The sequence below is a fragment of the Accipiter gentilis genome, chromosome 4, assembly GCF_929443795.1.
Source record: "Accipiter gentilis chromosome 4, bAccGen1.1, whole genome shotgun sequence".
In the NCBI taxonomy this organism is placed as follows: domain Eukaryota; kingdom Metazoa; phylum Chordata; class Aves; order Accipitriformes; family Accipitridae; genus Astur; species Astur gentilis.
In genome coordinates, this window is record NC_064883.1 from 35,975,806 (window position 1) to 35,991,602 (window position 15,797).

Sequence of the window (15,797 nt, forward strand, 5' to 3'; positions counted from 1 at the left end):
GATTAATTCCTTTGCTGATTAACACTTAGAAGAAACCTTCACCTAAAATTCTTATTCATTGTAGCAGATTGTGAAAGCCAAAAGAGGCCTTTGCCTAATTATTTTCTCTCTTCCCGCAGATTATCTGGCTGCCTCAGAAGAGGTCTGCAAAAAGGCCAGAAGAACGCGTGCCTCAGAGTGAAGGCTGAAAATAGTACATTTTCTTTTCATGTGCTTCCCAGATACAAGTATGCCTGCTGCTCTCTTTCGTCTTCTTTTCCCTTTCTACCTCCTTCTGTGCAGTCATGTCTTACTTGCAGCTGTACTAGCACTGACAAAAATAGCGTGTTTTACCTATTTACTAGCATCTTTTTCATCACTGGAGGTCATTCTACAAGATAACCACCCTAACTGGTTGAGAACTTCCCATAATTTTAGCCTATTCCCTTCTTCAAAGCCACCAAAAGGAGAAAGGAAGGGAGCAAAATGAATAGCTAAATGGCTTTAAGGAGAGGAAAGGGGGGAGACAGAACAGGGAAAAGAAGACGGACAAGAGGTAGAACAGAGTTGCCTGGAAGGGAGCCTGAACACAACCTGACCAAATGGCACAGTTTGATGCTTTGAATTCTCTTTATAGTTGGTCCAGTTGCAGTTTTCTCAGCCATCTTAGCCAAGTCACAACTACAGTCTTCAGCTATTCAGTTCCCAACTAGACATTTTTTTAAGGCTCATTTTTCCTACCAAAATTACTTCATCCTAACATAATTCTACTGTTTTAGCTATAAGTATGAAGGAAAAAAACATCCAGCGAGAGCACAAGGATCCACAATTCAGATTTCCCTGGGAAAACACTTGGCAACTTTCTTACTCTCTGGAGCAGCTCACTCTCTATCAGCAGGGGGCAATATAGAGATGACCATTTTTTTCCTGAAGAAATGCAAAATGCTCCAATAAGGAAAGACAGGGGCTTTTTCCTTCATACAGGGTGACTCTGACCTGAAAATTAACAAGCCTTGTATGGATGCAGTTGCTTTTTCACGAGAAAAGAATGGCAAGTAGCCTGTTGTCACTCTAGCCCTGTTACGGGTTTGGTTTTGTCATGGCACTACAAGAGGAGCAGATGCTGTGTAATGTACAGGGGCAAGTGCAGAACAAAAGATAGCACGTGCTTTTCACAAACTGCTTGTTTTAAAACAAGAGACCTAGACAGCAATACAGGAAGGCACCTAGGGAAATGGGGGGCAGTACTAGTTAGCATCTTATCAACAGCTAAGAAGCTTTTTTTAATAGGTATTACAGTCAACAGAGTGGCAAAAGTTAGGTTGTCCTGGACATCACCTTCCAGATCTCCTTCTGCGCCCATGGCTGGACTTGAGAAGACAAGATACAAGGCTTAGGAAACCAGCAACAGAACGGAGTAATAGTTGAATGTCCCAAATAAAGATTTTTCCAAACCTGTAAAACTAGCAGAAAATGGCAGAGCCTCCTACCCAGAGCTCAAACCAAAAGAAAGAAAAAAGAAAACAGATCTAAGGGAGAAAAGAACTCAAGGGTTATTTCTTCCTTCATGTGGGAAACCTAGTAACTCCTTCCTAAGAGCGGTTTCCTATATCATTAATCATCACCGTATGCTGTACAGAAACATTTGGAAGCCGTCCATCATAGCACTCTTCCCATCATGCTTGAGATAGCAAAACTAAATGCAGATACAACATCCTACTTATATATTTAGCATACATGTATTACATTTTTACTACAAAGCCATCTGTCTTCTCTGAAGCAAGCTGAAGCCAACCCACTTTCCTGAAATAGGCCTTTTAAGAAAGAAGGGTCAAGTGAACGACAGCAGATTAGTTAGGACTCGGAGGTATATACCTCCCAATCCAGATAAAACCCAGGCTGTTGTTCACTCTGCACGTAAGTGGATCACTTAGACAAATGTTTTCTGAAGAGCTATGACTCCAGGGCAGGAGCAGACTTCCAAGAGGGATTCTTCAGGGAGACCAGGAACAAGGATAGCTCTATAACTGAGAAGGGTGAACTGGAAGTCTTAAATGTTCAAACAAGTGAGCAGGAAGCTTAAAAAGAGGCAAGCTAGATATGAAGAGGGGGGCGGGGGGGACGACTTAATTTGCGCTGGCAAAGCTGAAACTGAGGAAAGGCATGTCTCAAGAGTCTATGACTTCTAGGCTGGGGTCAAATCCCAGGTTTGTTCAATGTTTACTTCATCCTGTGGTGTACCATCTTCTTGTTTAACTTGCTGGACGATTAAGACATTTTCCTCCAGTTTGGTGGGAATTGCATTTCCCTTTATCTTAGTAGATAGCAAAAATCTGTCACTTATTTGCAGCTCATTGCCTTTTCAGGTGAAATGAGAGACTTCCCAGTGGTGGCAAGCAACTGCTTTTCCCTTGTTAGTAGAGTGTCTGGAAACAGCAGACTTCAGGAGATGCATAAATTAAATCAAGTCTCAAAGGCACGTATATGTCATTTCAGGCATGCTTCTGTTTATGTGGGGTGGAGGAAAAGTTCTGAGGTTTCAATGAAATGCATACTATTACAAAAATGAGGGTGTTTTATTTTCAAAACAAATAGCTGCTTTGAAGGTACAGGCTAAGTCTAGAGGGGAGCAAGAGGAAAGATGATACAGGTGACATAAAAGACCTGATCCTGAAAATGTTTTTGGTTAAAGGCTTGGGAGGTGTCTCCCTTGTCTGTTTTGTGAAAAGAGTTTCTTTTGTCTGTCTTGTCCTTTTTGGCTGCTTTTTTACCTCTCATTATCCACCAGGACTTGTTGTCAGACATGGTGCTCACCAACATCGCTCCAGGTGAAGTGCTGTGTTTGTCTGTGCAAGACAGGAACTATAGTTGTTTCTGACAATCACATTCTAAAGTGCCTATATAGAACTTCTCAATAATTATTACTGGGGAAAAAAAAATCTATTTTCTTTTCTCCATTATCTACAGGGACATTTTTCTGGTATCCCTCTGCTGTGTAGCTTGCACATCACTGTGTACATCTGCTCCTTGGTGTATGTCAATGTCAGCTGTGCCCCACATACAGACCCCATCTCTGTCTTTTAGGGCAGAAGCTTCCATTCCAAGAGCTTCACTTGCAGGAGGGTTGGTTGTTAACTCTGTTGTCTTCATATGAGATGCTGGTTTGTTTGTCCACCTCGGCAGTTAAAAGTATTTTTGATAGACTTGTGTAGCTTGTATTTGGTTACATGAGGAGAATGATAGAAGAAGAATTTGACAGATTTTTTTCATCTGGTACAGTGAAACTAGCAAGTGATCAATATAGCAAAGGGTATTCTCAGTATTTCTACAAAGCTCAATCTCCATTTACCATGTTTTCATGCTAAACAGTGACTCCAGACAAAAAGTAATCTTTGTACTTTTCAGTCCTTTCTGAGAGTGCATATTAATCATTATTAATGTTCTTGTGTTAATGGATATTACATTTGTAATGTGTTAATGAATAACACAATATTAACATTAATGTTCTTATGTTGTATTTTCTACAGTTAAAGGCACACTTTTTTTTTAAACTTCTTAATGCTCTCTGCTACTCAAACCACTTCCTACCTCTTACTCTCCCTTCATCAAGCTCTGCACAGCAGAACCCCTCTAAGACACCCCCCTTGTAAGATATTAACTGTCAGTTTGAAATTTTTTTCTGTTAATCGTATCTCTAAATGAAAGGCCATCTGTCCATCTGTCCTGTTCACAGGAAAAATCAAAACAAACCAGACTGAAATGCTGGAATGTGAGCCGAAAGGCAGTCAGAGTGATGCCTCCAAGACAACATGTGAAACGTCATTTGTAATTGTACTGGGTTTGCATGGCAAGGTTTTGGTAGCAGGGGTGTTACAGGGGTGGCTTCTGTGAGAAGCTGCCAGAAGCTTTCCCAGTGTCCGACAGAGCCAAGGCCAGCCAGCTCCAAGACAGACCCGCTACCAGCCAAGGCTATCAGCGATAGTGGTAGTGCCTCTGGGATAACAGATTTAAGAAGGGGAAAAATGTTGCAAGACAGACAGAAACGGCAGCCAGAGAGAGGAGTGAGAACATGTAAGAGAACCAACCCTGCAGACCCCCAGGTCAGTGCAGAAGGAGAGGGAGGAGATGCTCCAGGCGCCAGAGCAGAGATTCCCCTGCAGCCCATGGGGAAGACCCTGGTGAGGCAGGCTGTCCCCCTGCAGCCCAGGGAGGTCCACGGGGGAGCAGATCTCCACCTGCAGTCCAGGGTGAGAGGACCCCACGCTGGAGCAGGTGGGTGCCCGAAGGAGGCTGTGACCCTGTGGGAAGCCCACGCTGGAGCAGGCTCCTGGCAGGACCTGCAGATCTGTGGAGAGATGAGCCCACACTGGAGCAGGTTTTCTGGCAGGACTTGTGACCCCATGGGGGACCCACGCTGGAGCAGTCTGTTCCTGAAGGACTGCAGCTCGTGGAAGGGACTCACTTTGGAGAAGTTGATGGAGAACTGTCTCCCACGGGAGGGACCCCACGCTGGAGCAGGGGAAGAGTGAGGAGTCCTGCCCCTGAGGAGGAAGGAGCAGCAGGGACATGTGATGAACTGACCGTAACCCCCATTCCCTGTCCCCCTGTGCCGCTGGGGGGGTAGGTAGAGAATCCAGGAGTGAAGCTGTGTCCCCGAAGAAGGGAGGGGTGGAGGGAAGGTGTTTTAAGATTTGGTTTTATTTCTCATTACCCTACTCTGGTTGATTGGCAATAAATTAAGTTAATTTTCCCCAAGCTGAGTCTGTTTAGCCCATGATGGTAATTGGTTGAGTGATATCTCCCTGTCCTTATCTAGACCCGTGAGCCCTTTGTTATATTTTCTCTCCCCTGTCCAGCTGAGGAGGGGGGAGCGATAGAGTGGCTTTGGTGGGCACCTGGTGTCCAGCCAGGGTTAACTCACCACACTAGTCCTTTTATGGAATCTAACCATAAATCCAAATCTACGGACAGGCGATAAATCAGCAAAAGAATTCTTGCTCAGAACGTATTCAGCTATGGTGCCATGAACTTTCCGTAGGGGCTGGTATTGAAGTTCCTCTGCCTTTACACTGGGTATCTGTGCATGTCTAGAACTATCCTATCTGAGCAGTTCATCGCGATGTCTTGCCTGTGCTTGATTCCTATCCAGAAACCAAGTGTTTCTTTCTCTGTCCCTTAAGAACATAAGGAGTTAGGCAATTTCAGAGCTTGACTAACATAGTAACTTTTCTACAAACTGTAGCTGTCAGTGAAGGCGGGGAGGCAACTGGCCAACATTCCCCACCTCAGAGTGTGACAGGCTGTGATCTGTATGGCACACACTTAACCTCTTCAAGGGATGCCACTATTGAGCAAAGAACATCCAAGATTAAATGTGCTACAGAGACTGCCAAAAAGGCCGGTGACTCTACAGTCTTGTGGTTATGGCATCTACCTGAAAGAATGCTCCCAGAACTGATTAGAAATTCAATCCTGGAACTGTCTGCCACAAACACAGGCGTGTTTGTAGGAGATGGCACTTCAGTGCTGTCCTTTGGTTTTCACGGATGGGTGGGAAGACAAGAGACAGTGCTTAATGTTAGAAATACTCAAACCTGCTTACTAAGGGAAGATAAAGGCGCCTCGCATCTTTGCAAGTCACAGCAGCAGCACGTTTCGAGGCAGTTTTTCCCCCAAATGAAGGCCTGGCGACCACTCTCCTGCAGTGCCCTGCCTGGCCCGCATGGCACCCATCGACATCCAGCCTCGCCCCTGCCATGGTGCTGGTTCCGCCGTGCGGCTGCGTGCCCCGGCACATTCCCACCAACACCGGGCCTTGGCCTCGCCTCAGAGGCGGCTGCTGACAGAAGGCGCCCCGGAACCACGCCTCGCCACCACAGCTCGGCTCGGAACGGGAGACCGCACCTCAGCAGCCGGTTGTCGGCTTAGCGCGATGCCCACCAGCACAGAGACGAGACAGCCCAGCCCGGCCCAGTCTAGCCCAGTCCAGTCCAGTGCAGCCCAGTCCAGTCCAGTGCAGCCCTGCCCTGCCGGAAACAGCTGAGCCCCGCCCGGCGTCGCCACGGCCTGACCCGGCGTCCCCGCTCCCATTGGCTAGCTCACCGTTATCCCCTCTCCGTATTGGTCAGCGCCTCTACCCGTCTGGCGCTGCGGTTGGCTGCGGCCGACGCCTTTCCCTTCAGTCACTGTTCTTCCCTCCTCCTGGGCAAGCCCCCGCCGCGGTGGGGCGATCGGGCGATGCGGTGACGTCGGTGTTTGGGGGCGCTGCCATTGGCGGCGGCGGGGTGACGGGCGATGTGGCGCGTGCTGCGCCCGGCCGTTGCTGGGGGCCGCCGCGGGGCCGCCGTCCCTCAGGGGCGTTGCTGCTGCCGCCGCCGCCAGCCGCTCGCGTCCGCCGCCGGCCTCTGCGGGGGGAAGGCCCGAGCCGAGAGGTGCGGGGGACGGGGCTGGGGAGAGGGAGAGCGGGGGGCAGCTGCCGAGGGAGCGGGCTCGGCGGGGAAGGGGGGCTGCGGAGGGCGGGCGGTGGGGGCACGGGAGCTGACTGGAACATGCACGCGGCGGGGCAGGGGCCGCCAAGACAAGGGTTGGGGGGGGGGGGAGGGAAGTGCCGGGGGGCTGCGTGTGCGGGTCGGCGAGTCCTTGAGTTCTTACGGGGGGGGGGGGGGGGGGACTGGCATTGTAAATGTAACGCGGCGTTAGTGTGCAGAACCTGCGCGGGCTGCGGGGTTACGAAGGGTGAAACTTGGAGCTGGGTTTCCTCTCCGGCCAGCCCGTCAAAATGTTACGTTCGGCGCGGCTGTCCTGCAGCAGCTGCTGCACGGGCTTTCAGAGAAACAGAAAAGAAACGTGTGAGGCACCTAACAGATGTTGCTATGGGTCTTGTATTGTGGGTAGGAAATTTCAGAAATCTGAAAGAAGGTAAACCCCAAGAAATACAATTGGCGCACAGTTTACACCGTGTCGGAAAACCTAGCCGTTTGATTGTTTCTCGCACTCTGCCCAGAACCTTGTAGATGTTATTATTACTGAATGACTCTTCTTCTCATCGTTTTTTTCAGTGGAACGCCTGCTGCCATCACGATGCCTGAAGTAAACACAGATCACCTGGATGAGCAGCAGGTGCAGCTCTTGGCAGAGATGTGCATCCTTATCGATGAAAATGATAATAAGATTGGAGCGGATACCAAGAAAAACTGTCACTTGAATGAAAACATTGATAAAGGTACAGCTTGCTTACCTTCTAATTGAACCATTAAGCTGATGAAATATTTTCAGGAATATAGTCATGATTAAATTAAAGGCGTAATCTTAGGTGAGTGCTGATCAAACCAGAGCAAGTATTTCCCCACGGCCGCCTCCCTCGCCTCCCAGTATCTAATTTTAAAAATATTGCAATATGGACAAACACACAATTGGCGGCAGTAGCAAAGGAGAGAAGTGTGTGATTGTGGGTATAAGCTGTATGCCTTAATGAATATTTTTGAATCGCATTTTGATGATAAAATAGTATTGTCTTCCTATTATAGATACCTGATTCTCTGTATCTGTGTACCTGATTCTAAATAATGCCACTTGCTTCTTTGCTGAGTTCTTTTTAAGTAGAAGAGACTTTGATTTTTAAGTAGTTGTCATGGTTTAACCCTAGCCGGTAACTAAGCACCACACAGCTGCTCACTCACTCCCCCCCCCCGCCCCCCCACTGGGATGGGGGAGAGAATCGGGGGGAAAAAAAGGTAAAACTCATGGGTTGAGAAAAGAACAGTTTAATAGAACAGAAAGGAAGAAACTAATAATGATAATAATAACAATAATAAAATGACAATAATAATAAAAGAATTGGAATATACAAAACAAGTGATGCCCAATGCAATTGTTCACCATGCGCCAACCGATGCCCAGTTAGTTTGTGAGCAGCGATCCCCCCCAGGCCAGCTCCCCAAAGTTTATATACTGGGCATGACATCACATGGTATGGAATACCCTGTTGGCCAGTTTGGGTCAGCTGCCCTGGCTGTGTCCCCTCCCAATTTCTTGTGCCCCTCCAGCCTTCTTGCTGGCTGGGCATGAGAAGCTGAAAAATCCTTGACTTAGTATACTACTTAGCAACAACTGAAAACATCAGTATGTTATCAACATTCTTCTCATAGTGAACCCAAAATGTAACACTATACCAGCTACTAGGAAGACAATTAACTCTATCCCAGCTGAAACCAGGACAGTAGCTTACACAGAGTTCTACTTCAAATACTGCTAATAGAAAAGGGGTTTTTGTCGGTTTCATTCTAATTGATTGTGGGTTTTATTTGAGGTTGGTCAGATTCATGAGCCTCTCATAGTAGTTTGTGACCTCCTTTTCTATACTTGGGGGAAACATCGTCCTGAAGAGAGAGGAATAACAAAAGGTGCCCAAAATGGCCATTGTACCGTTATTAAGGGAGCCTATTTTTCATTGTACTTTTGCAATTCCTGAAGCGTCTTGAAATTCCATACAGTTTTTTAGGAATTTTTGAGTCATCTCTTTTTGGTAGGAAATTTATAGAAGCTGAGCCCTCCTTAGAAGCTTGCACAAATGTGCATCTTCAGAATGGTGAACTGACCAAGTTTAGTAAAAATCTTCTGTTGCATTGTTGTTCTTAGCACTTTTCTAATTTCATAATGTTTTGCGTAAGCTGACATAGAAACCTGAACAGTAACTCTGAATTTTTTATCAAATCCTTGGGCTTTAACATACATTAATTTTAAATTAGATTACTCAAAGATGAGGCTGCTTTAAGCCTTTAAACTGTCTTCATATGGTTTTTTCTCCTCTGTTAAATAGCCTTCCGGGTTTTTTTTATTTTTAGGTTTACTGCACCGAGCTTTCAGTGTTTTCTTATTTAATACAGAAAACAAACTGTTGCTGCAGCAGAGGTCAAATGCAAAAATTACATTTCCAGGTTAGTACTGAAACACATTGTATTTATCAAAATATTTTATTTAAATCGATATTTAAAAAAATATGCCAGTCTAATCTTGCAGCGTAAGTCATTCTGAGGTTTTAGAATTTACTGCTTTGGAGAGGAGATACTTCTAAATACTTTTAAGAGTTCAAGATGTACTTACCTGGTGGATGAAGTAAGCTAATGGGAGCACTAGCTTATTGTTATATATCTTCTTGGGAAATGATTGTTCCCTGACATGTTTGATCCTGTTTATGCAAGCGCAGAGTGTGTGTTGTTTACCTCCTCTGCTGCAAGACATATTTAGTGGAGTTGAAGAAATTGCTCTGGTAGCTGTGGAGGATGTTCTCGTGCTACTGGTAAAGACACATAGTTGATGCATAGTGGAGCCCTGCTGCCTGGAAGCAGTTGCATTGTGCTTCAGCGAGATGGGTGGACCTTTATCTGTGTATGTCTTAACAAATGCTTTTTTAACTGTAGAAGTGACACTGTGTGGCCAAACTATATAGTGCATGATTTTTTTTGAAGATTCCTGAACTGTTACTATGAAATGCAAATGGGGAGGCATAACAATAAGAAGTGGAGTGAAAGAAAAATACCTTACACAAGACGTGTTGGTGGAAGCATAAAGCTGTCTGTTTCAGAATTTTGGATTGAAAACAAATTCAAGTGTTTCTAACCCTCTTCAACTTGAGGAAGACCTTTTTTTTTCTCCCAAGGGAATCTTTAGAGATGTTTTTTTAATTTTTTCCTTGACTACTATCTAATAAAAATGCTTCAGTGTTGTTTGTAGGTAATCTGGCACTATTTTAGATACTTTTGAGCTAGACTTTTACAGATAAAAGGTTAGCCAATCACAGTTATTCTACATAAATGAGAAGTAATTTTTAATATATGTGAAGCAGAGAATATAGAGGGTCTGTCCTTCAAACACGAGTGTAAACTGCTTATTTACTTCTACTTACTGTCAGCTGGTCTTAAGCTCTGGGAGTATTTTCAATATTCTGTTGCATATAAACTCCCAAAAGTAATTTTAATTAGCATTTGCAGGGTTTACAAGGTCTTTATAAACTGGCTCTCTAAGTAGATGCTATCTTGGGTATGAGAATGCATGTCTTCGTGTGTATCAAACACTAACCTGCAAAGTGGTACTTGGTAGATGCAAATCCTGGTGCAAAATATGTAAAGAAAAATAAGAGGTGAAAATACCCTCCTTCCTCTCTGACCCTCCTCTGCAAAAGAGAAACAAAGCTGTGATGTGTTGAATAACCATCCTATGTCTCCGGGGGTTTTTTGGTGGGGTTTCTTGGGGTTTTTTCCCAATACTTTATATGTGTCAAAAGTGTACTGATATAAACTTCTTGCAGATTGTTTTACCAACACTTGTTGCAGTCATCCTCTAAGCTATCCACTAGAACTGGAAGAAAATAATGCCATTGGTGTTCGGAGAGCAGCACAGAGACGACTGAAAGCAGAGTTAGGAATTCCCATGGAGCAGGTAAAGGAAGAAGGGAGAAAGAGGAATTCTTGCCAATGTTTGCCAGTTTACAGACTCACTGCATCAGGGGCAGCCTGAAACCTAAAAGTGAGTTTAACTTTGGAGATGTAGAGAACTTGGTGAATTTGAGACTTCTTCATCTATATTTCAGCCTCAAAGGCTTGTCTCAGTAAATGGCATTTTAGAATATTGCACCGCTCAAACTAAATGTGAGCCAAAGAGTAAATCGCACGGTAACGAAGGATTGTGTTGCTTCAGGTCTGACTATGGGTGCCTACTGTTTTCCAGCTGGGCAGGCTGGGGACAGGCAATGTGCTGTCCTTCCTCCAGGCTGATGGCAGAGTGCTGTGTGTGGTCTGTTCGACTGGTGCTCCTGGAGGGCATCGCTGTGAGCTGCTGCCAGCATCCGTGTACAAGTCCCTCGGCAATCCTGAGTTTCCTATGGGAAGTAGGGTGGTCTGGGCACTCGTTTCTTCCAGAGCAATCACACAGCCTGTTTCTAGCTACCTGCCTTTCTGGTGGCAGTGAGGGAGGGAGTGCACAGAGAGCAGGGTGAAGCTGGCTGAATTATACTCGTGGTCAATACCTCTTTCCACATTTTGTAACTAACTGCGTTTGTGTCATGGGACATGGGAGAAGCAGTGCGTTACTGGGAAGCATGATGTTTAGGTTGTCCCCAGAATTAATTACCTCATCTGCAGCTTGCACAGATCCTGGTAGATCAGGGTTATGTGTGGTCTGTCAGGTACTGACCTTGGCTTTAAGTAGTTGTCAAGTCTTTTCCTTGGGAGGTAAGAGGCAGGTGCAAGTGTGTTCATCAGTGCTTCAGTAAGTGCATGTTAAGGTCTGGTAAACATTATTTAAAACTTAATGTACAGAAGAAATCTGCTCAAAATATTACAGGGTGAGTCTGACTAGAGAAATGCTGTGCAATTCATGTCATTGAAGTGCAATAAAATTGTTTTTTCATAGTAATACTTCATGAAGAAGTACATTGCAGTTGTACACATGGGGGGAAAAACAATGTTTAAGGAAGAGCGTTAGTACCTGTAATTCTTCTATAATGCCTGGTAGTGCAATTGTTCTGTTTTGGCACCGGTTCTGACAAGCGTTTTGGTTGTAGGTAACTCCTGAAGAAATCTCCTATCTGACACGAATTCACTACAAGGCCAAGTCTGATGGGATCTGGGGTGAACATGAGATAGACTATATCTTATTTGTACAGAAGGACGTAACGCTGAATCCCGATCCTAATGAGATCCAAAGCTACTGCTACGTGACACAGAAAGAACTGAAACAGCTCTTGGACAAAGCCTCCAAGAATGAAGTTAAGATTACTCCGTGGTTTAAACTAATTGCAGAGACCTTTCTTTTTAAGTGGTGGGATAACTTGCCTAACTTGAACAAATTTGTTGATCATGAAAAAATACACCGAATGTAAATAGCTGGGGTGAAAGATGCTGAAGGCTAGCAGTGATGTGCTGTCTCATTAACACTATGGTAACTTGTGACTCCTCAGTGCAGAAAGGTGATCCACTTGGAGCATGTTTAACAAAAACTTTATATAGAGATGGTTAGAGCCAATGTTTTTTCTTCTGTCTCCACCTGCTCTTCCCCCCAGCCCTGTTCCTCTTGGGTGAGTTAAGCTCGGATCTCACGTGAAATAGGTAATGGTAATGTAAGAAACCCCCTGGGTTCATCTTTCTCCGTTACCTGGCATGATACGAAGGATCCTCAACCTGTGCGTGCCCAGTTTGCTCTTCCCTCCTTGCATAACTACACATGCTGGCAGGGGAGCTTGGGCACCTCCTGTCCAGCTCATTTGGTAGAGCTGGTATGTTCCCAACTGTACAGGACTACGCCTTCTAAAATAGTGACTAGAATTTGAGTTCTGCACTGACGTTGAGAAGACTAGTTGCCTGAAGAAAAGAACAATTAAATCAAAGTAATCAGGATTATTTTAATTGCAGAAAGCAAATCTCTTCAGCTACTGTACTCTATAATTAACCAAACTCATAAAAGCTTAAGTAATTGGATTGTCTGCGTGGACTGGGTTTCACTTTGAAGTGCTGCAATATGTGTCATAGCTTTAGATAATAAACATTGGGGGGATATCTCTTAAAAAAAAAAAAGAAAGGAAAAAAGGTTAATTATACCAAATGTAAATGGTACCTGTCTAATAAAGGAAGTAGCCTGTCTTTGGAGAAGGGATATGCATTCACTGACTCTATCTTCCAGAGAACAAAGGCATCTTGATAAAAGCTTTTTTCCTGCAACACCTGCTGTAATACTCATTACTGGACAACTCAAACCCCTTGAACTCCAAAATTCAAGATTGACAATTTATGCACTTACACCAAGTCTTAATTTCAATTAATCAGAAGTTGTACCAGAGTGCAGGAGCTAATCCTTTTTGATCTTGCAGTTCAATTGCTACTAACAAGAGTAAAATGGAAGGCACTTTTTAATAAGACAAAAAAATCAAGGCTATCTCAATTTGAATTAAAGATTTTGGGGTTTGTTTGGGTTTTTTTTCCCCCAAAAAAGCTTAATTGTGATTTCTTCTATTAGCAGACTACTCAACCTAGATTTCTTAAGTTAACTTGTCCCAGAGGTGTCTTGATGAAATAAGATGTTTTTCATACCATCTCCTTGCATGTAAAACATGCTTGTAACTAGTCTGGTTTCAGCGTACATCTCTTCTCATCCCAGTTGTGACTGCAGCACTGAAGCTTCTGTGTGCCTGCACCTCTAGTGGTTCAACATTTAAAGGTTTTAGAGCCAAGTTTGTTGTATGTTGACCTGAATTGATGTATTGTTATGATGGGTTGATGCTGGCTGGATGCCAGGTACCCACCAAAGCCGCTCTATCACTCCCCCCCGCTCAGCTGGACAGGGAAGAGAAAATATAACAAAAGGCTCATAGGTTGAGACAAGGACAGGGGGAGATCACTCAACCAATTATTGTCATGGGCAAAAACCAGACTTGACTTAGCGAAAGAACAAAATCAATTCAATTTACTACCAATCAAATAAAAGCAAGGATAATGAGAAGTAAAACCAAATCTTAAAAACACCTTCCCCACACCCCTCCCTCCTTCCCAGGCTCAACTCCACTCTTGGTTCTCTCTACCTCCTCCCCCCCAGCAGCACAGGGGGATGGGGAATGGGGGTTGTGGTCAGTTCATCACACGTTTCTGCTGTTGTCTCTGCCACTTCATCCTCCTCAAGGGAAGGACTCATCACATTCTTCCCCTGCTCCAGCGTGGGGTTCCTCCCATGGGAGACAGTCCTCTATGAACTTCTCCTATGTGGGTCCTTCCCACGGGCTGCAGTTCTTCATGGACTGCTCCAACATGAGTCCCTTCTGTGGCATGCAGTCATTCAGGCACAGACTGCTCCAGCGTGGGCTCCTCTCTCCACGGGTCCTGCCAGGAGCCTGCTCCAGCGCGGGCTTCCCACAGGGTCACAGCCTCCCTTGGGCACCCACCTGCTCTGGCGTGGGGTCCTCTCTCCCCGGGCTGCAGGTGGAGATCTGCTCCCCCATGGACCTCCCTGGGCTGCAGGGGGACAGCCTGCCTCACCAGGGTCTTCACCACAGGCTGCAGGGGAATCTCTGCTCCGGCGCCTGGAGCATCTCCTCCCCCTCCTTCTGCACTGACCTGGGGGTCTGCAGGGCCGGTTCTCTTATCCCACTCCTCTCTCTGCTGCAGGTTTCCCTTCTTAAATACATTATTCCAGAGGCACTACCACCATCACTGATGGGCTCAGCCTTGTCCAGCAGCGGGTCCGTCTTGGAGCCAGCTGGCATTGGCTCTGTCGGACATAGGGGAAGCTTCCAGCAGTTTCTCACAGAAGCCACCCCTGTAGCCCCCCGCTACCAAAACCTTACCACACAAACCCAATACAATTGTCTTGAAGCAAGTAATAGTGGGTGAGGGAACAGTGATGCAATGTAACAGCTCTCCTGAATTCAGTGCAATCAGCCATATTACCTAAGTTAATGTATTAGAGTACTTTTCAAATACTTAAAAAATACTTTTTAAATAAAAGTTTATCTTAAAAATAAGATTATGATTAAAATACCTAACCTAAAACCTTGGACTGTTGTTTTCTTTCCAGACTTTGAGCCGCATGGAAAACAATCTCTTGACATTACTACACTGTAAACAACATGCCTACTAAAGGTCACTGAAGCAGTATGATGGGGGGTAGCAGGGCATAAATTTATTTCAATGAATTCCTACTTTTCTATTTCAAATGGCCAGCTTGGAGCAAAAGCTGACAAAAGCATAACCTGAAGTAGACTAATGTGCATAAGGAAGCTGAAAGCAAAGTTTTGCTAAAGAGGTCTTCAAAATCCCTTAGAAGTTTTGACATTAAAGTTTTTCTTGACATTGAACTTCTTTGCAGCATTACAATGTTTTTAATACCAAATTTATTACATGAATTAGATGAAGGAAACAATATGGATTTACACATAATGCTCCAATATGCTAAAGTTCATATCTGAACACTCAGCCTGTAGTGTTTAAAAAAAGTTTTAAAAAAAAAATAATAGTACTTTAGGGATTCTTCCCCCTTACCTTTTGGGGGTTTTGTTTGTTTTTAACATGCATATTTCATTGGATTCCAGTTTAATCTTTAAAACTGTGCATTTTAATTGTATTGTTCAGGCAGCACATTTATAATGCACAATTTTCCTAACCTCTAGGTCATTCCTACCTTGTTGTTGACCAACTAGGGACAAAAAGGGAGTATTTCACATTTGACAATATATTTTCCCTTGAACAGATACAGAATTTTTGTCCATCAGCTTCTGAAGAGAAAATGTTTTCCTAAGCAGAGAGTGAGAGTAGCATAACTGACATGCACTCAGGACAAAATTCCAGTCTGATCCTCATTTTCTACATAATCTGAAATATTAATATTGATCTGAAATATTAGAAGTTCTAAGTTGTAATCTTCCCTGCCCATGCTGCTTTAGGTCATTACAGATGGCAGGTCAGTACTAAAACTGCAATGATTCCTCCAGCTTCAGTCACTGTTTAGCTGACTGAACTGGCGAGTATTTCTCCTGTTCCTTTAAAACTGGTTCGGTGCATGAACACTAACTTTGTGCAGTACTTGTCAGTCTGCCATTACTTCCCCACTAATTTCAGCCTTCACCTACAACATAAACTCACCACTTACTATACATCAAAGAACTAACTTGCACACAGAAACCCAAACCTTACTGATGCAGTACCTTATGAAGCTGTGCGTTTTTAATTCTGACAGCAGCTTTATTAACAAATACTTCAAGTTTCTCAATTTAACCTCGTTTTAAATCTAGTTTTACATAAAACTTCAAATGCTTTATTGCTACATGATGCTCAGTA

The 15,797-nt window shown here is 44.4% G+C and overlaps 1 protein-coding gene and 1 long non-coding RNA gene across 3 annotated transcripts in view; both read left to right on the forward strand.

Moving 5' to 3' along the window:
* Positions 1-15,797, forward strand: part of LOC126037894 (uncharacterized) — a 158,716-nt gene that overhangs the window by 392 nt on the left and 142,527 nt on the right. Inside the window, exons 2-3 of one of the 2 annotated variants that reach the window (XR_007505839.1) lie at positions 120-227; positions 3,713-5,953. This is a non-coding gene — a long non-coding RNA (uncharacterized LOC126037894). Of the gene's footprint in view, positions 1-119; positions 5,954-15,797 lie in introns of those variants that run through there. The other variant, XR_007505838.1, reaches the window with a different exon arrangement.
* Positions 6,201-12,623, forward strand: LOC126037893 (isopentenyl-diphosphate Delta-isomerase 1). The gene is made up of 5 exons (XM_049798804.1): positions 6,201-6,410; positions 7,038-7,201; positions 8,823-8,915; positions 10,286-10,416; positions 11,540-12,623. The coding sequence occupies exons 1-5, from the start codon at positions 6,274-6,276 to the stop codon at positions 11,855-11,857; spliced, it is 843 nt and encodes a 280-aa protein (XP_049654761.1). The 5' UTR covers positions 6,201-6,273; the 3' UTR covers positions 11,858-12,623.

Coding starts and splice junctions, on each gene's coding strand:
- LOC126037893 (XM_049798804.1), top strand. CDS start 6,274: ATGTGGCGCGTGCTGCGCCCGGCCGTTGCTGGGGGCCGCCGCGGGGCC. Junction 6,411..7,037: donor GGGAAGGCCCGAGCCGAGAG/GTGCGGGGGACG, acceptor CGTTTTTTTCAG/TGGAACGCCTGCTGCCATCA. Junction 8,916..10,285: donor TGCAAAAATTACATTTCCAG/GTTAGTACTGAA, acceptor AACTTCTTGCAG/ATTGTTTTACCAACACTTGT.